The sequence below is a fragment of the Saimiri boliviensis genome, chromosome 13 (assembly GCF_048565385.1).
Source record: "Saimiri boliviensis isolate mSaiBol1 chromosome 13, mSaiBol1.pri, whole genome shotgun sequence".
NCBI classification, from domain to species: Eukaryota; Metazoa; Chordata; class Mammalia; order Primates; family Cebidae; genus Saimiri; species Saimiri boliviensis.
In genome coordinates this window covers 16463570-16489765 of record NC_133461.1, presented here as the reverse complement: position 1 = coordinate 16489765, position 26196 = coordinate 16463570, and the positions used below count along the sequence as shown (strand labels likewise).

Sequence of the window (26196 nt, the reverse complement as noted above, 5' to 3'; positions counted from 1 at the left end):
GTTGTATATTGAAGCCTGTAACACCTATATGTGTTTATTAGCACACGTGTATGGATAGTTAAAGTAAATACTTGTACTAGAATGTTTGAACAAGTAAGGCACTAGTTAGCCTCTGTGGAGGGATGAAGGGGAATGGAATGGAGGTAGACCTTCATTCATACCTGTGTGATATTTTTCCTTAGAGGGAAATGCAGAGAAGTCTAGAAGGTGGTATACATGGGTGTTTGTTATAGTAATAGATACGTGTTTGACTGTTTGAAACTCTTCATTTTTTAATAGTTAAAAAAGAGTTCTATCTGAAATTGGATGTTTTTATTTTGTAGGGACATACTCATATTAGACTTTCCTAGTTTTGAACAAGATTGATTTGCTTTTAGGTGGAAAACACTTGAGAGGATATAAAAGGTAATTCAGAGTATACTGTGTTTTTGAAAAGACTTCAAGATAACTTCTACATTGAGAAATGCTCAGAAGTGCTTCATACAGCTGTCACCAGTGGTTATGATCATGCAAACTTACAGCATCCTTCTGTTGGTTTTTGCTGCAGCATTTTTAAGTTACTTTTTCCTCTCTCCTAGATGTATTGCAGCATGCCATAATCCATAAGAAGCATACTGGGAAAAGTCCCATTGTGAAGTAGGTGTCCTGTTTCAAAAACAAAAAGTGCCTTGGTACATTTTTAAATTGTTGTAACATTTAATTAAACTCCTGATGTATTTGGCTATAAATCTGTCATTTTGCTGTTCATTTCTCTGTTCTATCTGTTTCCTTTTCTCATGTTTTTTGCCTCCTTTTATTCTGTTTTTTTTTGTTTTGTTTTTTCTACTAGCCTTGATAGTTTTACAATGTTTTTAAATTCTTCTAGTGGTTACCCTAGAGAGTATATAATATATCTTTGACTCATTAAAGTTGGATATTAATTTGTGCTTATATTGTTCCCAAACAATTTGAAGACCTTAGATTACTGTAACTTCATTTATTTCCCCCTAACTTGTAAGCCATGGCTGTCATGCATTTTAATTCACTGTTACAGTTTTAAGCCCCATGAAACGTTTTCACAGTGTTGGTGTAGATACTGATTGCTTCCTGTGTCTCTGAGCATCCACCTATGATTATTTTCCTTTCAATTGAAGAACGCTTGCATATTTCCTATACTCAAATCTGCCAGTGATGAATGCCCTTAATTTTTATTTGGAAAAAAATGTTTATTTTGCCTTCATTTTTAAAAGATACTTTTGTCACATGTGGGATTCTAATTGGGCAGTTATTTTCTGTGAGCTTTTTGAAAGTATAGCTTCCCCATCTTCTAGTTTCTCCCTTTATTTCCTTGCATCTTACTCTCTCTGCTCAACTCCAGTTTCTCCTGCAGATGACATAAAATCATCTGTGTGATTTCTGACTCATACTACATTAGTGCTCTGCTCCTCGAGTATGCACTGTGAGACTTTCCACTTCCTGCCTCAGGACCTTTGCTGCATCCACAGGAAGCTGCCTCCATCCTTTGGGTCTGTTGTTCTGGGAGGGCCCAGAGGCTTGGGTCCCCTGTTGCTTCCAGCCTCCACTGTGGCCTCTCCATTGCAGTCCTTTGCCATTTTATTCTCTCCACTCCCTTACTCCTGCTTTCTAGGATCACTTCCTAAATAAACGCTGTTACTCTGGATTCTGCGTTTGAGAGGAACTCACACTTAAGTCATTTGGCATCCAGAGTTTCAGTCAGTCTTACCACTGCTCTTTTGAAGATAACGTGCATTTCTCTCTCGATTGCTTTCAAGGTTTTGTCGTTGTCTGGTTTTCAGTGGTTTTCCTAGCTTCCTTTGCATGAATTCTCCTTGAATCTGTAGCTTGATGTGTTTTGATTTTAGAAAACTCCTAGCTCTTACCTCTTCAACTATTTCTTCTGCGCTTTTCTCTTGCTCCTTCTTCCAAAACTCCAAATCCTTTGTATGTTAGGTTTTTCATCATGTCCCATGTCTTTTAAGCCTTTTTTGTTTTTCGTATTTTTTTCACTGTCAGTGCTTTAATCTGTTTTCTTCTGACCAAATTTCTTCTTCTTTTTCTTCATCTGTTTCCCCTTCACTATTTTTTCCATCTATTTCCCATTTGTTGAGTTTGTAATGTTAGTTTATTTTACAGTTCTTGAATTTAAATTTTTTGTGTTTTCCAAATTTCTCTTCCAAAATCCTTAATCTGTTAAGCACTGTTACCTGAAAGTCTGTGTCCAATAAGTTTAGAATCTGGATTCTGTTTGGGCCTGTTTCTCTTGTCTGTTTCTTTTGGTTTTTGTTCTCATTATCTCTCCCTTCATGTGCCCAGTTACTTAAGTACTCAGGACAGCAGTGCTCTCAAGATGTAGGTTTGTGTAAGCCTCTCTTACCGACTGTCAGCAGTGTATAATGATCACCATCACATAGCATCTAAAAAAGTGTGCAGCTGTTACTATTTTTAGAGACAGGTATTAATGATAAACAGATGTGTAGTGGTTTATTTCTCATAATATACTTGTTTTTTCTTAGACCTATCACTAGGCATTCCATTAAGAAACTAATACGCTGAAGAAAGGCTTACTGTAACTTCTTTATTGACATGAAATAGCAGTTTATTATTGAGGACAGATTTTTCACACTTTCATAACCTTTTCTTTGGCAGCACGATTGGTACGAGTTGTTCTCCTTTGGATGGGCTTACCATGCAATATTCTGAACAGAATGGGATTGTGGATTGGAGGAAGCAAAGCTGTACCGCCATTCAGCACCCAGAGCACTGTGTGACCTCAGCTGACCAGGTGTGTGGGGAGTTTGTTTTGTAGCTATGTAGTTAAAGCATTGCTACTCTATAAGAAAAAAATTAAGTTCTCTGAGCTTTCAGTCAGACGGTATATCTGGTAAGAAGAAATACAGGAATGTTTAAGTATTAGACTTTATATTTAGATATGAGCTAAGCTCTTTTGAGACCTGAAAGTATATTTAGATTACTTTTATTGCTTGTGTAAAATTAGTACACTTTAATATGACACCTCACCAGGCGCCATGGGTCACTTCTAATCCCAGCACTTTAGAAGACCAAGATAGGAGGATTGCTTGAGGCCACACATTTGACCACCATGGGCAACATAGTGAGACCCTGTCTCTCTAAAAAATTTAAGAATTTTTTAGTATGTGGTGGTGCACACCTGTATTCTCAGCTACTTGGGAGGCTGAGGCAGAAGGATCACTTGAGCCCAGGAGTTCAAGGCTACTGTGAGCCATGATTATACCACTTGACTTCTGCCTGCACAACAGAGTGAGACCCTGTTTAAAAAATAAAATAAGGGTCGGGCACAGTGGCTCAAGCCTGTAATCCCAGCACTTCGGGAGGCCGAGGCGGGTGGATCACGAGGTCATGAGATCAAGACCATCCTGGTCAACATGGTGAAACCCTGTCTCTACTAAAAATACAAAAAATTAGCTGGGCATGGTGGTGTGTGCCTGTAATCCCAGCTACTCAGGAGGCTGAGACAGGAGAATTGCCTGAACCCAGGAGGCGGAGGTTGCGGTGAGCCAAGATTGCGCCATTGCACTCCAGCCTGGGTAACAAGAGCGAAACTCCATCTCAAAAAAATAAAAAAATAAAAAATAAAATAAATTTAAAACAATAAAAATTAAAAAAATAATACCTTCACTGTTTATTCTAAGAAGACGTACGTTGGATTGTTACGCCAAAATTTTTTGCTCTTGAAAGAATTGAAAGAAGGATTCACATTTCAGTCACTCTCTTGCTATTTGTGATGTAAATTTTCCAACTGACCTTTCTTCATGAATAGTTGAATCAGTTTACTGACACTTGAGAATGCATTAGGGGATGTTTGCTTTCTTAAGATTTAAGTGTGATCAGAGAGCAGAATGCTCTTAAGTGTATGTTTAGTGTCGTATGGGCTCACAGATACGGGGGGAGGTCCCTATGTATATGTTACAAGTATGGAATGAAACTTCTCTCTAGAAAATAGCTTCGTTAACCCGATGTTGTCTCTGGCCAACACTCAGATCCAAATGTTAACTCTCTGAGAATGTGTTTTTATGCATTAAAGCATATTCTGAGAAACCATAAATAGTTTCAGTAATAATTAATACCCTATTTTCAAAGCCTATCTGAGTTTACTTTCCCTACTTCAGTGCCTGCACCCTCTTTTCTTAGAGTTGACATAATTATGTGCTGACAGTTTTATCAGATTGTGTTTTAAGAGAGTAAACCTACAGTAAGTACCAGTCACTTGATTGTGTTTCATTTTATAGTCAAACAGAATGTACGTTCGTTTTAAAGGAAAAGTAGAAAATAATACTGTATGAATCATGAGGAAAATATGCATGTATTTGTCACAGAATACGTAAATTTTTTTAGTGGTTCAAGTTGGAAACTTCAAAAATAGATTGGAAATCAACACTTGTTAGAATATGCAACTGGGAATATATCATGTTAATGTTTACTGTCAGAGTAAAAACATCAGTATGGTTTAGCTTTTTTCTGATTTGTCTTTTTATTCTTTCTACTAGCATTCTGCTGAAAAACGGGGTTTATCTTCAATAAATAAGAAGAAAGGAAAGCCACAAACAGAAAAGTAGGTTCAATGTAATGTTGCCAGTAGTAGAGATTGGTAGGGAAAGAGAGCACATAGCCTTTGATAATCGGCATGTTTAGTTTATAATAGTATACAGCGTGTTTTTTTAGTTAGTTTTCTTTATATTTTTAATTCTGGGTTTAACTCTTTTGGTTCAAAATACTAATAAATGCAGATGATAAAAATAAAGCTACTGTCAAATACTGCATTCAGTTTGGAGGGGTAAAATTCTTACAGCTTTACACTGAAGGGTGACTCTTAATTGTATTTAGATTATTCCTTAAAAATTTTAAAAAGTTTTGAAGGGAATTTTATCAGTACTGTACTGAATGTGTTTGGTAGATAACCTTATAAAAATGTTGGCAATATGTTCATTTGGTTTAGGGAGAAAATTAAGAAAACTGACAACAGATTGAATAGTAGAATAAATGGTATTAGACTCTCCACTCCTCAGCATGCCCATGGTGGTACTGTGAAAGGTAAGAAAGTTGTTTTTCTTTCAAATACCCCTCACCTAAATATACTCAGCATGATACTTATTGTACTGATAGGTATTGAGCTGTCGTGTCAAATCCTGATACTATAATTGTACCTTGCGTTGATATATATAGCTATTTCCAAATTAAACAGTTCCGAAATCCACAGAGTTAATTTAGGGAAGACGCCCAGCCATGGGGTGGAACATTGCCTTTTCCTCAGTTATTTCACGGCCCCCCCTTCTGGCAGCAGCAGTCCCCCAGGTTGTCCTTCTCCAGCCAGTCTCGACTCAGGAGGCAGGTCCCAAGGCCATTTGGGAGCTCTCCTTTGGCTTTGCCAGCCACTTACGAGAGTGTTTCTGTGTAAAGTCATTTTTTAGAATACTGTTGACTTTATAATTTAATAACCATCCTTTATGAAGTTTTATGAGGCTTTAGGGGAATGTCAGCCCTCAAATTTTTGTTATACTATATTTATATGGCTTACATTTACCCACCATTATTTTAAGGTCCCTTTATTTTTAGGTTCAAGGTTCATTTGGTTTGAGAAATGCCCTTCTGCTGCTTCATTGATTGCTTTTCATATTTTGTTTAACTTTACTATTAATTTTAACTATTAAAAAGGAATAAGGGCACACAGACCTCTAGGAGAACATTTTATCCCTGGATGCCCTGACACATTTATTTGATGATCCCACAAATGTGATATTTTAATTTAAATGTTATTCTAATGTTAGTACATTCTGTTGTGATGTAATATGAATAACCAGAATATATTTCTTAAAAGTTTCAGTATATTTTTAAACTATGTATTTTTATAGAAAGGCTGAAGAGTGATAAAAGAAAAATGGTTACCTTTTGAATCTAAAATCATCTGGGCCAGATGCAGTGGCTCATGTCTGTAATCCCAGCACTTTGGGAGACCAAGGCAGGTGGATCACCTGAGATTGGGAGCTTGAGACTAGCCTGACCAACATGATGAAAATCTCATCTCTACTAAAAATACAAAAATTAGCTAGAAGTGGTGGCAGCCACCTGTAATCCCAGCTACCCGGGAGGCTGAGGTGGGAGAATTGCTTGAAAACCCGGGAGGCGGAGGTTGCAGTGAGACGACATGATGCCATTACACTCCAGCCTGGGAAACGAGAAAAACTCTGTCTCAAATAAATAAAATAAAAACACCTGGCCAACTCATTGAATCATTGGAACTATGGGGGAAATGACATGGATAAAACCCATCTTGTCTATAGAAGGGTCTTGCTACACTTTACTCTCTGAAGTTCCCCCTGATGGTGATGGCAGCTTAACAGAGGAGGAGGAAAAGGCCAAATAAGGAAGGCAGAAGTCTGCAGGTGGACATTTGGAGATTGACTCTGCCAGGCCTCCCTGTCTCTGTTCTTTCTCTTTCTAGTTCATTTTCCATGCTGCTGCCATATTTGTTTCCTAAAGTACCATTTTCAGAATGAAATTCCTGCCCTCCCCAAAATCTCTCTGTCTCTTATCTCACAGGGTTTGGGAACTACTGCTCACTAAAGAAGTTTGCAACTGTTCTTTTCATGTTAGCCTATTTCCAGAGGAGAAGCACATGGACTTTGGTCAGAGACAGCTGTGGGTTTGAGTGTTGTGCTCCACCAGTTTCTTAGGCATGTGACCTCACTGAAGCCTTTGTTTGCTCATTTGTAAAACAGGAGTAATACCTGTCTCAGCAGATTGTAAGAATTACATGTAAAAACATATGAAGAGCATTTTCCTAGTACCAAGTGCCTAGGTGTTCAGTGCAGCAATTTTGTTCCTTTTCCCTGTTCTAATAAATTAGAGGGAAACATACATTGTATAGATTATTAAGAACTTTGTATGCTGGGTGTGGTGGCACCTGCCTGTAGTCCCAGCTACTCAGAAGGCTGAGGTGGGAGGATCGCTTGAGCCCAGGAGTTCTGGGCTGTAGTGCGTTATGCCAATCGGGTGTCCGCACGAAGTTTGGCATCAATACGGTGACCTCCCGGAAGTGGGGGACCACCAGGTTGCTTAAGGAGGAGGGGTGAACCGGCCCAGGTCGGAGATGGAGCAGGTCAAAACTCCTGCGCTGATCAGTAGTGGGATCGCGCCTGTGAGTAGCCACTGCATTCCAGCCTGAGCAACACAGCGAGTCCACGTCTCTTAAAAAAAATAAAAATTAAATTAAAAAAAAACTCCTAACAGCATCACAAACTCATTCATTTTTTTTCCTTAAATTTCAAGTATTATGAAAATAGCAACCTCAACATATTTAAGTTCATCTATTTTCTCCTCTACATATGTCACCAATTTGTAACATTCTTTGTACAGCTTGTCTCATTGATGTCAAATTCACTGCTGTTGTATGTCAGTTCCAAGTTAAAAAAAAAAAAAAAACCCGTCTGTGTGTTAATTTCCCTTTGAAATATTAAGGCACCAAGGAATCATTGCCTTTAAGCATTCAGTAACTCAGTACATGCCTAAGGGTTTTTTGTACGGAGCAACAGCTCATATCATAAATTGGAGACACTGTCTTGAAGTTGAAAATACTGAGTCTTTCTGATTAGCAGTTTGTTTGGATCTTTAAATAATAAGTTTAGCCTAAGATTTGCATTGTTTTACTTTTTAAAAATTTATTATTAAACCTAAATTTTAACTTCTGTTTTGAGTAATAATAGATTTATATAACTCAGGATTTCAAAAGGAAAAGAAATCGCACCCAGCCCTCCGTGCTGGCTCCTGTCAGGAAGTCAGTGCCATCGGTTGTCTTGTGTTCTTGGAGTGTCTTTTCTTTTAAAACCGAAGCTTTCTGTCTCTCTTCTGAAGAGGTGCATATTAGCTCGTAATTAAGAATGCTCACCATGGCCGGGTACAGTGGCTCACGCCTGTAATCCCAGCACTTTGAGAGGTCAGGGCTGGTGGATAACTTGAGGTCAGGAGTTTGAGACCAGCCTGGCACCATGGTGAAACCCTGTCTACTAAAAATAAAAATTAGCTGGGTGTGGTGGCACCCACCTGTAGTCCCAGCTACTGGGAAGACTGAGGCAGGAGAATCACTTGAACCCAGGAGGTGAAGGTTGCAGTGAGCTGAGACTGAGCCACTGCACTCCAGCTGGGGTGACAGACACAGAATGACACTCCATCTCAAAAAAAAAAAAAGAATGTTCATCATTTTAATTTATTGCCCAGTGTTTCTTCCACCCCATTTCTTCTGTTGCCAATTGTGGCACCAGAAAGTTTAGGGGGAAATGATGAGATGGTTGATCTCTCAGCTTCTTGTAAAAGATTTAGAATAATCTAAAGGTCTTCAGTTTCCTTTAATATCCCATGTGAAATACATGGTTCTATCACCTGATTTATCTAAATGGTTCCTAACTCTGTAACAGACTGTAGTTTATAGTTACCAATAACCAGTATTTTTAGTGTTAGAATAGTAGCTTATGTTTTAAATTTTGTTTTTGTCATCTTTGTTATGTGCAAGACCCTTTATCATTTGAGACATGACAAAAAAAAATTTAAGTTTGTGTTTCTTTTTAAAAGGCCTATTTGTGGAGTATCCTTTGGCATACTTGGTTTATCTTCTCTTTCCACACCCCCTGAATCTCTAGAGCAGGCGTCCCCAAACTTTTTACACAGGGGGCCAGTTCACTGTCCCTCAGACTGTTGGAGGGCCGCCACATACTCTCCTCCTCTCACTGACCACCAATGAAAGAGGTGCCCCTTCCTGAAGTGCGGCAGGGGACTGATAAATGGCCTCAGGGGGCCACAGTTTGGGGACGCCTGCTCTAGAGGATCACATAACTTGTGATTATAAACGTTCTTAAGTTACCACACAATTCTGAAGCACCTTCTGAATCATCAAAAGATTATGTTTAGTATAGATTTAGATTTATGTATTCAGTTCTTTGGAGCTGCAGTTTAGTTTATGGCAATTGGCGATTAGACTATTCACCAGCTTTTACAGTGTAAAGAAAATAGTTTTGCAAATTATGCCATTTGGAGAGATAGCTGCTTTTTAAAAAGCATATTCTAAAATTTGCTCTTTGAAGTTTGAAAATGCCTACTATAGTTTCACTGTCTTGAGTTTTGGTAGGCACTGCTGGGGAGGTTCCTTTTCAGTTCATTTCTAGTTTGAGAATATCCTGTTAAATTTTTGATTCTCTTGATTCTTGGATTGTTCATTTTGTTATATGCTGATTGAAATATTTATATGCAAGACTTCCATGCAAGATCTATAGGTTTCATCATTAGTCCAATATAATGACAACTTGTTTGACCACCGTGGCCCATTAGATTGTCTTCAAGCAGCCATTGGTGTTGATTCACATCCCTTTAGTCACCTTATGACTTGTATTCAGGGCCTAGTACTGAGTAAGTATCCTCCAGGTTACTTTTCTGTAAAAATATTACCTGCCCGTGGAACTCCTCTGCCACTTCCCTTGTAGACTCATAAGATGTGCAGTTTTCCCTTGGCAGTTTGACATTTATTACTCGGAATTCAGCAGCATCAACATTCCTAATGACTTTATTTTTCTTCAATATTCATCCAGCCGTTGAGTGGCTGGACTAATCTAGGTCATGGTTAACAGTCTTGACACTGTTGTAAGTTTATCCCAGCCAAAAGCCACAAGTTAGTCACCTGAATTGCTCATTATACAAATTGTGTCTTTTTTCTGACATGTATATTGCCCAGGCAATTAATACCCGTTATCTTTTACTGGTTCTGCCAGTTGCCATAGAAATGATTCACTAATCTGGAGTACTTAAGAACCCTCTGGAATCCCTTATTTGGGGATTTATACACCAAACATATATTGAATGCTTGCTGTAAGGCAGAAGTGTGCTAACTACTGGGTTTACAGAGATAACAGAATATTTTCCTAAGTCAGGGCCACATAGGAAAAAATCCAAAGTTTCTATCTCTTGTCCAATACTAGATATACCTATAGTCCCTCCTTATGTGTTCAAAACAGATACGGCTAGTTGGTCATGGCAGGTCCTGTGCACCACCTCTCACTACCTCAGTATAGGCTTCCTCTTGGGGCAGAACTCATGGGGCTACTCCATGTACTAGATGGGAAGCGTTTTATTCTCTCAAATACTTGAACCAAGTAATTTTAATTGAATAGGCATTTGAGTTCTTTTAAAAAATGAATTTTTCAACAAGCTCTGAGAAGTTAAAATATCTAGATTTAGAAGGTAGCTCAAAGTGATACTATTGGACAGACCTTACAAAGAACCTTAACTCTTTTTTTCTTTGAAGTCGGTAAGATTGACTCACTCTGTCCATTGTTTTAAGAACATATGAAATATTTTCCATTAAAATTGTAATTTAGTAATCATTTTTCATCTAGATCAAGGACAAGATTTTTTACATGGTTGTAGGGAAACAGAAGAAAATTATTTGTAGCTAAAATTAATTTCTAATGGTTCAACTTAAAATTTATTTAAAATGACTTAGCATGATTTTTTAAAATAGTATTTTTATTTTTAGATGTGAATTTGGACATTGGCTCTGGCCATGACACATGTGGAGAAACATCTTCAGAGAGTTACAGTTCTCCATCTAGTCCACGACATGATGGAAGAGAAAGTTTTGAAAGTGAAGAAGAAAAAGACAGAGGTTTGTTCTTTGAAGTGGGGGTATTGTTGGCATGGCAGGGGCAGGGGAGTGGAGGGAAAAGTATGTTGTCTCTTCGTGTCAAAGACAAACAAGGAATTTTATGATCCTATAAATTCCACTAACTGATTTTAAACATAAAGTTGATACAAAGGGTATATGTAAATGATATAAATGATACAGATAATTACCTTAGAAATTCTAGCAGTGTTGATTTGATAAACATATTTCATTGCATTTGAAGTTAAATAGGATGAAGACAGGATCATAATGAAGTAGAGTTAGTGTAGAAAGAAGGAAAATGTGTGTGTTGTTAGATGCATATACATTTATACTCTTTATGTCCTCTTGATTGACCCTTTTATCATTATAAGATACTTTTCCTTGTCTCTAATGACAATTTTTGTCTTAAAGTCTATTTTGTCTGATAGTAATATAGCCAATTCAGCATTCTTGTAGATAACTGCTTGCACAGTACTTTGATTTCTATCCTTTTATTTTAAACCTATTTGTATCTTTAAATATAAGGTTTGTCTCTGGCAGACAACCTGCAGTTAGATTATGGTTTGGTTTGGTTTGGTTTGGTTTGGTTTGGTTTGGTTTGGTTCGGTTTGTGTTGTGTTGTGTTGTGTTTTGTATGGAATCTGGCTCTGTCGCCCAGGCTAGAGTGTGGTGGCACAATCTCGCTGACTGCAACGTCCACCTCCCAGGTTCAAGTGATTCTCCTGCCTCAGCCCTCCAAGTAGCTGGGATTACAAGTGCCTTTCACCACGCCCAGCTAGTTTTTGTATTTTTAGTAGAGACAGGATTTTACTGTGTTGGCCAGGCTGGTCTTGAACTCCTGACCTCATGATCCACCCACCTCGGGCCTCCAAAGTGCTGGGATTATAAGCGTGAGCCACCACGCCTGGCCAGATTATGTTTTTTTATTCATTCTGCTGATCTCTGCTGTTTGTCCATTTAGATTTAATGTAATAAGGCAGGTTTTAGGTCTGCCATTTTGTTGTTTTCTATGTGCATTATGTCTTCAGTTCCTCCTTGCACAGAGGCTTAAAATCAGCCAGCAGTGAGAGCTTAGGGTCTTCTCAGGTCTGCCTTGGAAAGGCATACAGCTATAGGCATGAGCAAAACCTTTTAGGTTCCCAGGAATATATTAAAGCTTTCTAAAGATTCCTGTGGCCATCTCATTCCCCATTTTTTAATTTTAAGTTTTCTGGTCAGCCTCTTGTCAGCCCCAACTAGTAATGCTGCTTCAGGCAGCAACCTTGCTAAACAGTTGCTTCTGACTAATCATGACAAATGTCCTGCGGGTAAGAGGCTATAGCACAGAGTGAGCACTAGCTGCCAGACAGTAAAATGGTGACAGTTTGGTGATGGGGCTTTTGGGGAACTCCAAACCCATACTCCTAATGGCTGCTGGGTTTTATGGCTAGTACTACAAGAGAGAGTTTTTGCACTGATTTTGGAAATTGAGGGACAAGTCATTTACAGAGCTATTTTAGAGCTGGAGAAAGGGGGAGTGGAAGTAGGAAAGGGGAAAACGCCTTGAGGTTTTCTATTCTTACAGATTGAGCTGGGTTTTTTTGAATAAACACTCCTCAGAGTGCTGTAAGCCTTTAGTTAATTACCAGAATTTTGAAAAAGTTGGTTATTTGACAGTTTTTGCTAGGGTTTTCACTGCTTTTATGAAACAGTGGATTGTTAGAGGTCTTACTCCACCATTCTAGTCTGGAGGTGAGATCTCCTTCAAAATGTGTATGTTGAATGAGAATGTTGTTCTTTACACGTGATGATGACATCTGATTGGTGACACCGTGGTTATGAGGCGTACCCATGCTGGTGGGCAGTATCAAGTTACTTCTCGTGGTCCACCTGCAGATCAAGATCCTTAGCACATATTGTTTCAGCCAAGTATGGTTTCTTCCTGGGCAGTCTGCAGCTCTCTGGGACCTTAGCTTTCTGAATTATGGTATCAGGCTATGTCTCAGGGTGCTATGCAATAGTGTTGCTACATCACATGCAGTTAAAGCCAGTGTTTACTTTGCAGTTATTTTGTGGTCATTCCAAATGTAGCATAGTTACTCTAATACCAATTCTTCTAATCTGAGGCAGCACCATACTTCTGATCTGCAGTTTCCTTGTGAAAGAAAAAATGAAAATCTCTCACCATGCTATTATGAAGCTTAAATGAGAGGATTTTTCTTCTTTTTTTTTTTTTTTTTCTTTCCCCAATTTATGAGACAAGGTCTCACTGTGTTACCCAGGCTGGTCTTGAACTCCTGGGTTCAGGTGATCCTCCCGTCTTAGCCTCCCAGTGTTGAGATTACAAGCAGGAGCCTCTGCACCTGCATTAAATGAGAGAATGTTTATTCCTTACCCAGAATAGACAAACTTTCAGTATGTTTCATTTTACGTTTATGCTTGATTCTCTAGGATGTGAAGGTGACTCTGTGGCTCACACTGCAGATGTGGCCTTGTCAGAAGTGTTGGTGTACATCTGTACACTTGGGTAATGACAGCATCCCTCTCCTGCCATCAGACAGCATAAGTTGGTGGCCTGTGTGGAGGAACATGGCTTTTTTCAAATAGGCTGTTATTAAATATGAAAGAATGACTTAGGGCTCTCTTCACCCAAGGAAAATATCCATTATGGTAGAGAGCTTTGATCATTTTTAGAATTCTGAGTGGATGAAAAGGCTGCTTTGAAAAGTGCGTGGGTGGCTTTGCTGTTGCCCTCCTGAGTAGTGATGGTATTCTGTTTGAGGCTTTACACTTACTGAAATCAGTGCACAAAAGGGTGAGACGTGTCTCGACGTGTCTAGAGGAGTCTCATGAGGCTTCAAAAAACCATTTGGGAGCATTAAAAATCATGAAGCCATTTGCTATGACTTAAGATTAAAACACATAGAAATTTAACTGACTTCTTAAAAAATATTTCTGCTTCTTTTAGACTTTACATTCTTAGTTTTAACTCTGCAGTGGTGTGATGATACAGATAAAATGCCTTAAATAAGGTAGGATTTTTGAATAGTTTTTATTTTGTAAAATTTAGCAAGAAATACCCCAGTTATTAATCTATTAGGGGAAGTTTATGCTAAAACCATTTACTCTTTGAATCTCTTCGGATATAAACTAAAATCATTGAATTAGTAATACAGTTGATGTTCTGTGTTAGTAAGTAGTTTTCATGTCATCTTTCTTCAGGAAGACTCTTTGGTTTTGAGGGGGAGTTTCTTTTGACTAATTTGTTTTTAGTTTTCTGTTTCAAAAATTTTTAACATCTTAAGCTGAATATTACCAGTTTGTACCTTAATGAATACAGATATTTTAAGTACCTAGTGCAATTCAGCTTATCCTTATGAGCAGAAAGATTTTTAAATAGGCACTACGTTTAATGGAATGGTCTGTATATACATCAACACAGCATCTGTGTGTATGATGCGTAAACATTGTGAATCAGATTTTATCCTCTCCCATCTATACCAAAAGTCAGGACATCCCCCGAAGGCTAGGTGGACACTATTTCTGTAACAAGTATAAGATAATGCAGGAGTAACAACCGATGCAGTGTTGTTTATATCTGCCGTTTTTCTGTTTTGATTTTGGAGAAATTGCTGTACTCTCCTATTCCTCTGTTTTTTTTTGTTTTATGATTAATAATAGCTTTAAATTTTCGTGTGTGTGTGTGTGTGTTTGTGTGTGTGCGCGCGCGCGCATGCTTAATAATGGAGACAGGAAGAAATGACGGAAGAAAAAAGCAAGCTGCCAACCTTTATTTCATTTAAACCTGTGAAATGCTATGCAATTACTGAGAAATGATTAACTTAGTCACTTTTAGAGTAGGTGTGATGTGGTACTGATAAGAGTGTATATTTCGTGTATTTAAAGTGGAGAGTTCTATAAATGTTTATTAAGTTTATTTGTTCCGGATCTAAGTTCAAGTCCTGGATATCCTTGTTAATTTTCTGTCTCGTTGATCTGTCTAATACTGATGTTAAACTCTCCCACTGTTATTTTGTGGGAGTCTAAGTCTCTTTGTAAGTCTTATGTCTCTGGGTGCTCCTGTATTGGGTTCGTATATATTTAGGATCATTAGCTCTTCTTGTTGCATTGATCCTTTTACCATTATGTAAAATGGTAAAATCCTTCTTCGCCTCTTTTAATCTTTGTTGCTTTAAAGTCCTAATTTTATCAGAGGCGAGAATTGCAACTCCTGCTTTTTATTTATTTATTTCTGCTCTCCATTTGGTTGGTAAATTTTTCTCCATCCCTTTGTTTTGAGTCTGTGTGTATCTTTGCATGTGAAATGAGTCTGGTTGCAGCATACCGATGGGTTTTGGCTGTGTCTTTTGATTGCGAGATTTAGTCGATTTAAATTTAGGATTAATAATAATATATGTGAGTTTATACTGCCATTTGATGCTAGCTGGCTGTTTTGCCCATTAGTTGATGTAAAATTCTTCATTATGTTGATACTCTTTACTTTTTGGTATATTTTTGGAACGACTGATACTGGTTGTTCCTTTCTATGTGTAGTGCTTCTTTCAGAAGCTGTTGTAAAGCAGGCCTGGTGGTGATGAAATCTCTGAGTACTTGCTTGTTCACAAAAGATTTTATTTTTCCTTTGCTTGTGAAGCTTATTTTGGCTGGATATGAAATTCTGGGTTGAAAATTCTTTTCTTTAAGGATGTTGAATATTGGCCCCCAGTCTCTTCTGGCTTGTAGGGTTAGGGTTTCTGCTGAGAGATCTGCTGAGTCTGATAGGCTTCCCTTTGTGGGTAACCTGACCTTTCTCTCTGGCTGCCCTTAGTATTTCTCCTTCATTTCAACCCTGGTGATCTGACGATTATGTGCCTTGGGGTTGGTCTTCTTGAGGAATATCTTTGTGGTGGTCTCTGTATTGCCTGGAATTGAATATTGTCCTGCCTTGGTAGGTTGGGGAAGTTTTCCTGAATAATATCCTGAAGCGTATTTTCCAGCTTGGATTCATTCTCTTCATCACATTCAGGTATACCTAATAAACCAAGTGGATTGCCTGAAGTTTATTAAGGTTAAAAGTGTCTGGTGCTTTTCTCAGTACAACAATGGTGTTACATAAATCTCTGTTTTATACTGTGTTTCATTCAGTCTCCAGCCTTTTATGTTTTGGTTTTTTGTTTATATCCTTGCATTTTAAAAATAAAGCATTAATCTAATGATGGCCCATCAAAAGCCAAAAGTTAAGGGAGTCAGCCTGGACAGTCAGGAAACATCATGGAGGAGGGACACTTTCCAAACTTGAGTTACTTTGAGATATACTTAATGTTTATTTCTAACAAGAAAGATGGGATTTATGCTTGTGCTAATATCTCTTTATATTTGTTTTCTTTAGACACAGACAGCAATTCTGAGGATTCCGGGAATCCATCAACAACTAGGTTTACAGGTTATGGTTCTGTCAACCAGACTGTCACTGTCAAGCCACCTGTTCAAATTGCTTCACTAGGAAATGAGAATGGAAACCTTTTAGAAGATCCCTTAAACTCACCCAAGTATCAGCATATTTCCTTTATGCCAACTTTACACTGTGTCATGCACAATGGTGCCCAGAAGCCTGAAGTCGTCATTCCTGCACCCAAATCCGCTGATGGCAAAACCATAGGGATGCTTGTTCCTACTCCTGTTGCTATTTCTGCAATAAGGGAGTCTGCAAATTCAACCCCCGTTGGAATACTAGGGCCAACAGCTTCCACTGGAGAATCGGAAAAGCACCTTGAGTTACTGGCTTCCCCTTTACCTATTCCATCAACCTTCCTTCCACATAGTAGCACTCCCGCTTTGCATCTAACAGTTCAGAGGCTAAAGTTGCCACCACCACAGGGATCTTCTGAGAGCTGCACAGTTAACATCCCGCAACAACCACCCGGAAGTCTGAGCATCGGATCACCAAACACTGCCTTTATTCCTATCCATAACCCAGGTAGTTTCCCAGGCTCTCCTGTTGCTACCACGGACCCCATCACAAAATCCGCATCCCAAGTGGTAGGACTCAATCAAATGGTGCCTCAAATTGAGGGAAACACAGGGACAGTCCCTCAGCCTACCAATGTGAAGGTAGTTCTTCCAGCACCTGGCCTTTCAGCTGCTCAGCCACCAGCTTCCTACCCCTTACCAGGCTCTCCCCTTGCTGCCGGCGTGTTACCCAGCCAGAACTCCGGTGTACTCAGCACAGCAGCAACTTCTCCCCAGCCAGCGAGCGCAGGCATCAGCCAGGCCCAGGCCACTGTTCCTCCCGCAGTTCCTACCCACACCCCAGGCCCTGCCCCGAGTCCGAGCCCTGCTTTGACACACAGTACCGCGCAGAGTGACAGCACCTCTTACATCAGTGCTGTGGGGAACACGAACGCTAATGGGACAGTAGTGCCACCGCAGCAGATGGGCTCGGGTCCTTGTGGTTCTTGTGGGCGAAGGTGCAGCTGTGGGACCAATGGAAACCTTCAGCTAAATAGTTACTATTATCCTAATCCAATGCCTGGACCAATGTACCGAGTCCCTTCATTCTTTACTCTGCCATCCATTTGCAATGGCAGCTACCTCAACCAAGCACATCAGAGCAATGGAAACCAACTTCCTTTTTTTCTGCCTCAGACTCCGTATGCAAATGGACTGGTACATGACCCAGTCATGGGGAGCCAAGCCAACTATGGCATGCAGCAGATGGCAGGATTTGGGAGATTCTATCCTGTATATCCAGCACCTAATGTAGTTGCCAACACCAGTGGTTCGGGGCCCAAGAAGAATGGGAATGTCTCATGTTACAATTGTGGTGTAAGCGGACACTATGCACAGGACTGTAAGCAGTCGTCCATGGAGGCCAATCAACAAGGTAATCACAATAACTCCCAGAGGACTTGTTTTTGAGTTCACTCATTTCTTCCTTTCCTTACTGATCATGGGATTCTGTCGTAGCAGAAAGATCTGTTTGTGTTTTCGTTTACGGATGTTGTGTTTTCAGTGACAGATCATAAAATGCAACTGGAAAAACCTAGTGTAGACCCAGGTCACACAGCACAAGGAAGTTCAGAGGATTTCAGTTTCCAATTAAGGAGTAACTCTAAAGGCCCTTTTGAAGGAGTGTGATGGGAATTCTGTAATGTTAAATCTCTTGCTTGCAGCAGTTTTTTTTTAAGTCACAATCCTGTCATAGAGTAAGCAAAATTTTTATATATTGAAAACCTAGGAAGTAATTAGTTGTCTGACATTAGGTTCTGAGTAACTATTTAGTATATCTGCATAACCAGCTGGCCTTGTGCCTATTTCCCCATGCTGCCCTTTTCCTTCCCAGCAAATGCTTTAAAAAAAAAAAATTAAAAAAAAAAAACCCCAAGATTCTATTGCATTTTACAGGAACAAAATAGTTCAGCACTGATTTGAGAGTAAAGGAATTTGAACAAAGTTTAATACTACTACCACCAGAAGGAAGAAAATGCTCTTGAATATGTTTGAGTAAGATACCAAATTTTGTCAACTTCAAACTATTGCTTTCACTTGAATTTGGCCGTTGTCATTTTGCCATCTCTTACCCAGAAACAAAAAAGTCTTAAATCGGGAATATATTTCCTTGGCATTCTTAAAGGAAGATCAAGTTTGATAGCCTTTAGATTGAATTCAAAGCACAAACTTTACCTTGCTTTTTTAAGTGAGTGGATTGGCCATTTGGAGTAGCACTAGAGCTGACGAAGGTGCCTTTTGGAGAGCATGCCCGTGTGATAGCTTGTACGTAGTGGTTTGTGATGACATTTCCTTGTAAGCGGTGACTTAGTTCTGTCTTTCCCATTTTAGGCACTTACAGACTGAGATACGCACCTCCCCTCCCCCCTTCTAATGATACGTTGGATTCTGCAGACTGAAACGAGTAAAGCTTGCCTACTTAATACACTCAAGTGTGGGGAGTTCATGGGGTGTGGAGGGGAGGAAAGGAAAGGTATTTTGTTTCTTTGTCTATACATTTCCTAGATTTCTATGCAGTTGGGATTTTTCATTTCTCTTGTACCAATGTCCAAAACAAGAAAGAATGCAATGCTTTTGAGCCTCTGGTCTCCTGGTTCAACAACAGGCTTATATGTATGATACATGTAATTTAAACTTTCAGACAAACTATCAAAAGGAAAATGTTGGTGCGTGCTTTTTTTTTTTTTTTTTTTTTTACACTGAATACTTGCTGTGTGCAATGTTTACTGAATCTTTAAAACTGTGTATTTGACCTTTTTTTACAACACTGGTGACAGTCATATGGTTTTGGAAAAAAAAAAAAAATTTGCTTCTTCTCCAGCTTTTCTCACTTTGACCGTAAACGACACTTTCCTCCCCAGCCAGCCTCACTCTGTCCCCGGCCGGCAGCAGGAGCGGCCAGCAGTGCATTCACCCACTTTCGTAAACTGCTCTGCGTATAAACCAAGGGCAGAATGTTTCACCCTGATCTTGCAGGAGGAATCCAACTCCCGAAATAGTATGTATATATGTAATAAACAGCGTCACGTAAATACATATATGCAGTGCTTGTTGTCCAAATAAAAATGAAAATAAGTGGAAGAGAGAGGAAGAAGTCAAACCATATGAAACTGAAAAAATATGACGTACGAAATGGACAAAAAGCTTTTTCTGAAACCAACTTTTTACTTCCATCATACTTTTTTAGCCTGTTGCTTCAGAGAGACACAAAGTGAACACACTGGTGTGAATGTCGTTCTCCGTGTGCTTGTGTTTGTCATGAAAGTCTCCAGCCAGTGTCACTTGTCCACCACCGTGTTGTGCTCACAGAGACACTACTTAAGATTTCTCCTTTCCCTATACCAACTGTTACAGTGTTACATTGTGTTTGCAATGTGTATGGTTTATTGCAGTCTGAACAGAGCTATGGGTTTCTACCGTAAGTCAGGTTATTTGTTTCCTAACCTGTCTCTCGTAGCAAAGTCACTTTTATAACAGTTTACCACTATGTTTGATTATAATGTGAAAGACTAAATTCTGAGTGTGTTAGATGGTATTAATCATGTCGGTGTCATGTCACTAAGTTTAATGCTGCTGTTTTTAAAAACAAGTTTTTTTAAAAAGCCAATCTATGTACTAAATTGCTTCCAGGTAATTTTTGATTTCCTAAAGTGCACTGAGGTTATCTGGAAGATTGGGTGTATTTTTTAGTGACTGCTGCATTCATCAGCAATGAACAGCTTCCACTGTATAGTGCTAGGGTTAAGGGGTTGGGGGTTTTCATTTTTCCATTCCTCAGCACAGAGCAGAAATGATAGATTTTTGTTGTGTGGAGTAATGTTGGTATGCAGCAGAGGAACGTAAACATTTGGTCTTGTTTCAGAAGCCTAACAGATTGCTAGACAAGAGAAAAAACTTGAAGAAAAAAGAAGCTTAATTTCATGCTTCATAAGTAGCATTTATATTTATAGCACCAATGTACATTTTGAAACTTTCTTTCAGGGGCGGGAGTTACGGGGAAGGGGTGGGTGTGAAGGGGTAGATGAAAGCTTTAATTTAGAAAGAAAGTTCAAGTAAAGGAAATTATTTTGATTAAATATATTTTATTTGATCTGGGTATTTTTGGACCACATTATTAAATTAATTGTTAAGCTGCAGTTGAGTTGTTCAAGTGAGAGTTTTGATAAGCCACGTATGGGCCGCATTGTGAATCACTTGCCAGTTGTACTTTATGGAGCTTATTTTATGATTTAAAATACTGTACTGTACATAGGAGGTATGTTACCTTCTCCTTATTTGTATGTTTACCATATACTTTGATATTTGAAATGTTATGTACTGGAAAGGCCACTTATATTTCTAGAACAGATTGGATTTTATGCAACCTTTTTTCCTTGAATTAACAGCAATAAAAAAAACGAAAAACAGCTTAAGAATTGTGCCTTATTGCAGATTTTGTGAGAGTGGAGCTAGGACATCATACATGGTGATTTTTTTTTTAAGTTTTATTTGTGTATGTAATTATTTTGGGGGGTAAGGATCAACCCATTTCCCTGCAGTGAATCCCAAAGTTATTTACCATCTGGATGTTCCTCAGTTCTTCCCCCAAATAACTTTTTTTTCTTTTGAGACAGGATCTTGCTCTGTTGCCCAGGCTGGAGTGCAATAGCGCAATCTCAACTCACCGCAACCTCTGCCTCTTGGGTTCAGGCGATTGTCCTGCCTCAGCCTCCTGAGTAGCTGGGATTACAGGTGTACACCACTATGCCCAGCTAATTTTTGTATTTTTAGTAGAAACGGGGTTTCCCATGTTGTCCAGGCTGTCTCGAACTCCTGACCTCAAGTGCTCTGTCTGCCTTGGCTTCCCAAAGTGCTGGGGTTACAGGTGTGAGCCACCGTGCCTGGCCTCCCAAATGACTTTATATAGAGGTCTTCTGTGTGACTGCTAGAGAAAGGGGGACTGTGCTCCATGAATGTTGGATGCCCACCATGTACCAAAGGCTGTGGTAGCAACGAGGCAGAGTCCTTGTTAACCTTGAGCTCATGTTTCCAGTTTAGGTCTTTACCCATCAAAAGTGTAAAGGACTCGTTACTTTATCAACTTTGTTAGTGTGATTTTATTAGCCAGGCCCCTCTCTCACTACAATATGTACTATTTTTTATTTCATTGTTTAATCTTGTCTATAATCCAGGCTCAAAGTTTTTAAGTGGTCGGTAATTTCTAAGATGGTTGGGGGCCTGTGTTGTTGCTCCGCACTGCCCTTGCAGGAGTCCTGGTGGCCAGCACCTTCCTGGGCCCGGGCTCTTTGACAGGAGCCTTCTAATGACTGGATCTGGTTGGGTGGGCAGTGAGTTTGAAATTATTATAGATTCCCTGATTGCTTACAGGGCACCAGCTTTCCTTTTCAGCCAACAAATAATGCACCTATAGGTAACATGAGTAAATCATGAACCCAAATTCACATTAACTAACAGTCCCCATATCCTTACCTATCCCTTTTCTCTTTCCCCCACTACACTGAGATAACCACTACTCTAGATGGTATTAGTCTTTTTTTTCTTTTGTTTGAGATGGAGTTTTACTCTTATTGCCCAGGTTGGAGTGCAGTGGTGTGATACTGGCTCACTGCAACCTTCGCCTCCCAGGTTCAAGTGGTTCTCCTGCCTCAGCCTCCCAAGTAGCTGGGATTACAGGCATCCACCACCACGCCTGGCTAATTGTTTTTGTATTTTTAGTAGAGATGGGGTTTCACCATGGTGGCCAGGGTGGTCTCGAACTCCTGACCCTGTCAGGTGATCTGCCCGCCTCGGCCTCCTGAAGTGCTGGGACTACAGTCGTGAGCCACCATGCCCGGCCTTGTGCTAGTCTTTTGCTTTTTTGTTTTCCCACACACTGCTCCTAAATATACAAACTCTTTATGCTTTTTTTTGAGCTTTGTAAAAAGGTATCTTTTTGTGCCTAGCTTTTTGTGACTGGCTCTGTTCATCTGACTTCATGGTTCTTATATTTATGTTCTTATATTTATTCATTTTCACTACCTTCTAATAATCTCATTGGGAAGAATATAGATAATTTCTCCATTCTGTCGATGGACATTGGGTGGTTTTTATTTTTTTTTTTCTGTAACAAACAAGGCTGCTGTCCCCGGTTCATGTGTACACGAGTTCTCTAGGGCGTCAAGCTGGGAGTGCAGGGGCTGGGTTGTAGGACATGCAAGTACTCAGTTTGCCGAGATTTGCCATACTGTTTTCCAAGTGATTTCCACTCGTACCAGCAATGTAGTAGGGACCCCTGAATGGGTATCCTGACCCCCTCTGGAGATGGTGTCGTAGTGCTGTGGAAGGCTAGGTGGGGAATGCATGTGCAGCCTAGGTCTTTGCATCTAAAAAGAGCCCGGGGTGGGGGCGCAGGCTGGCCAGGAACAAAAATGTGACAGCAGTGTGTGGTTGGGGATGGGGTGGGGGGGTGGAGGAGGGGGAGGAGATAGAGCAGTAACAGAGGGAAAATTATGAGAGTTTCAGGCTTTGTGGGTACAGTAGATAAAATGGGATCAGACTGGAGAATTTGGAGTTGATTGAATAAAAAATGGGAAGTTTCCAAGTTTTAAATAGAGAGAAAACACGGTGACAATGGTATTAGAGGAAATCCTCTTCCTCAGGTGGTTAAGGAAAGAGAACCTGGAAGTTGAAAGATGGGTGAGGCATGGCCAGGAGGGCCCAGACTAAGGGGTTGGCCATGGGAAGGCCCGTTTAGAAAGGAAGGGAAGAGATAGGTAGAAGGAATGTTGATGCTCTCAACTTTATCTTCCCTAGATGTAAAATGAGAATGTCTCTTTAAATTATGGTTCAGTGGCTGGGCACAGTGGCTCACTCCTATAATCCCAACAACTTTGGGAGGCCAAGGCAGGTGGATCACTTGAGGTCAGGGGTGCAATACCAGCATGACCAACATGGTGAGACACCCTGTCTCTACTAAAAATACAAAAACTTAGCTGGGTATGGTGGTGCGTGCCTGTAATCGCAGCTACTGAGGAGGCTGAGACGGGAGAATTGCTTGAACCTGGGAGGTGGAGGTTGCAGTGAGTTGAGATCACACCACTGCACTTCAGACTGGGTGACAGCAAGACTTCATCTCAAATAAATAAATCACGGCTCAGAAGTTTAACTGAAATAGTCCATGGGAAAGATCCAACATAATGAAATGGCATTGAGAAGCCACTCAAATTCTAGTTGAAGTCAATTTTGATGAACAGGGAGACTGCAATACTATTTTGAGACAGGGCCAGGTGCAGTGGCTCACACCTATAATCCCAACACTTTGGGAGGCCAAGGCTTTGGGCAAATCGCTTGAGCCCAGGAATTCAAGACCAGCCTGGGCAACATGATGAAACTCCATCTCTACAAAAAGTACAAAAATTATCTGGTCGTGGTGTACGCCTGTAGTCCCAGCTAACTTGGGAAGCTGAGGCAGGAGGATCGTTTGAGCCCAGCAGGCAGAGGTGGCAGTGAGCCAAGATCATGCCACTGTGCTGCAGCCTGGGTGACAGTGAGACCCTGTCTTTAAAAATAAAGGGTGGGGGTGAAGTGTGGATGAGAACATGTTTGGGTGGGAGGGATGGCAGTGGCTGCTCGGGTGGTGAGGAACCTAGCAAACGTAGTGCTTCATCAGACTAATTCTGCCCCAGGCACCGATACAGGACAGAAGAGCGCTTCCTTACCCTCACAGGTGAAACCTAGTTGGGGACCTTGCCAGTTAATGGCTCATAAGGACTGTACAGACATGCCAGGTCGTGCAGTCTTGATTATTTTGTACCAAAGTAAAGTTCATGGCAAATCAACGTTTAATTTTTAATGTAAGCACTAAGAATCAAATTTTTCTGAGAAGCTTTTAAGAGATGATAAAGCACGGTATAAAATACCTTTTCTCTTAACATGTACCTACTGCTTAGCACCATCCATATTAGCTTGGCAGACACCTTTCTCAGTTCTCCATACTGATTACAGAATCGTTCTAAGTAAAGCAGTAAAATGATACGGAGACAAGCTGTGACAATAGTTCCACCCGATGACGCTCCCATAATCTTAATAAAGAAGAAATACTGACCCCTCCACCCCACCCCACCAAGAGGGCTCAGTGATTTTCAGAGCAGTGAGTTTTGTGGTGTGAGAAAAGTGTCGCGACATCTCTACATCTTCCTCTCTTCAGGGGGTGAGACCAGCTGTTATGAGGATGTGGGGGCCCTGGGGTCCCAGGGCCGAGAGGCAGGTGTCAGCTCAGGGTGGAAGGAACGTTTTAACTGGAGTGCCCTCACTTACCATATTGTTAAGGTGACCCTGCGCACAGAGAGGACAGGCCGTGGTGGGCAACCGCGTCTTTCCCTGGATGCTGCATGTTAGCATATTGGCTTGCACAGTTTGGGTTCCTAAAATCAGTCTCACATCATATTTGATGTTACTGCTGCTTACAGATACAGCTGTTGTGCCTGTGCATGCAAAAAGAACTTGGCCGCATGCCAGAGGGAAATTTAGCTAATTCCTAAATGCTGTCCTCTGTTGAAAAATGTAAGCCCCTGGATTGGAACACAGGTACACATCACCTGAGCTGTGTGTGTATGCAAATGTTTATCAATTTTCGAATTTTGGGGGTTTGGGGCTTCCTGTTGTTTGTTCTGGAATGGGGGGGCACATCACACGCGTGGGGACCAGAGACCCTTCACGCAGTCACCTCGTGAATGCAGGCCTTGGTCCCCAGAAGCTCTCGATCCCATGATCCTGTTTGGCTCTTTGAAATTTGGCGGTGGGAGTTGTGGTGAGGTCGGGGGTTGGGTGGTGGTTCATTGTTTTTCTTTTTCCTCTTGCAGTTCCAATTTGAGCTGCTGTGAAAGGAGGCCTCCACCAGCCTCTCACCAGAAGATTGCTCATTGGAACGCAATGCCACCTGGTGGGGAACGAGGACAGTGCGAGCAAGCAGATGTTATTTCCTACTGACCTAATTTAGAGAATATTAAACGTAAGAGAGAAAACATTTGGAGTTGTAAGCCTGTGCCCAAAACCTTAATGAATGCAGGCAGCTGGCCATAAAAGCAACTTGAGCCATCCCCTCATTCAGCCGTTGAAATCTCAGTTTGTCACTTTTCTTCTGCGTTCCTTTGGTCATCACAGCTGGGGAGTGCAGAGGGAATTTTCCCCCTCATTTTATAGGAAAGGAATTTTGCGTTCAGCGAGATGAAGTGCCACAGACAGGCCCGTGAGGAAGCTCTGGCCTCTGCTTGACGTCGGGGCTTATTTCCCGGTGCCACTTCCTGCCCCCACAGGTGCTTCCGGCAGAGCCCAGGGTGGTGGCTTTTTGGAGCTGTGTCTTTATGGAACACTGTGAGGTGATAGGAGCCCACGGGCGGGATGGCCAGGTGGCCTCTGGATTCCTAGGAGGGCTGGACCAGGTCGTGGACACGCCTCACACACAGGCCACGTCCTGTCCCGTAGTGATGCCTCTTCCATGTATCTCTTGAAGGATTTGAAGACGTGGGATGGTGAAAAGTTTCCAGAGAGAAACATTCAGGACTTTGAGAACGAGGCTTTCAGCACGGGCCTATCAGGTACATTCGAGTGGTGTCAGTGCAGATTTTAAATATGTGCGGATAACCCCGCTAGCGCACACAGGTGCCTCCCAAAAGTTGTGTGCATGAATTGACTATTCCATCAGATCCAGTGAAGTAATGGGGCAAGCAGAAAGGACAGGTGACTGCTCACATATTTAAAAGCTCTGACATTCACATCTAGATTGTCCCAAGTACCCCTTCTGCCATTGCCACCCAGACAGTCCACAGGCAAAGATAGATGGTGATAAAGTAACCTTCACACACACACAAGAATGGTCGCCCCCAACAAGCCCTGCTAAAGGCAAAGCACGCCACCAGGCTGCCTGGCAGTTACCGAGTGCTCACTGGTGCCAGCCTATTGGAGTTAGGTCATATTTGTTACCTGGTAACTTAATTGTACCTTCCATGCCTTCACAAAGTCAATTGTACAAGAGATGGCACCCACCA

At 40.7% G+C, this 26196-nt stretch overlaps 1 protein-coding gene across 3 annotated transcripts in view; it reads left to right on the top strand.

Annotated features, from left to right (window-relative positions):
* ZCCHC2 (zinc finger CCHC-type containing 2) overlaps positions 1 to 25735 on the top strand; it is a 68505-nt gene extending 42770 nt beyond the window's left edge. Inside the window, exons 8-16 of one of the 3 annotated variants that reach the window (XR_012513075.1) lie at positions 579 to 636; positions 2647 to 2782; positions 4527 to 4591; positions 4976 to 5070; positions 10556 to 10684; positions 16053 to 17546; positions 18503 to 18644; positions 25012 to 25160; positions 25662 to 25735. Coding sequence is in view for 2 of the 3 variants with exons in the window: in XM_010336746.3 (XP_010335048.2) it covers positions 579 to 636; positions 2647 to 2782; positions 4527 to 4591; positions 4976 to 5070; positions 10556 to 10684; positions 16053 to 17546; positions 18503 to 18570 (2045 nt within the window). In the remaining variant the exon portion in view is untranslated. Of the gene's footprint in view, positions 1 to 578; positions 637 to 2646; positions 2783 to 4526; positions 4592 to 4975; positions 5071 to 10555; positions 10685 to 16052; positions 17547 to 18502; positions 22579 to 25011; positions 25161 to 25661 lie in introns of those variants that run through there. The other 2 variants (XM_010336746.3, XM_010336747.3) reach the window with 2 other exon arrangements.
* Positions 25736 to 26196: the final 461 nt, after the last annotated feature.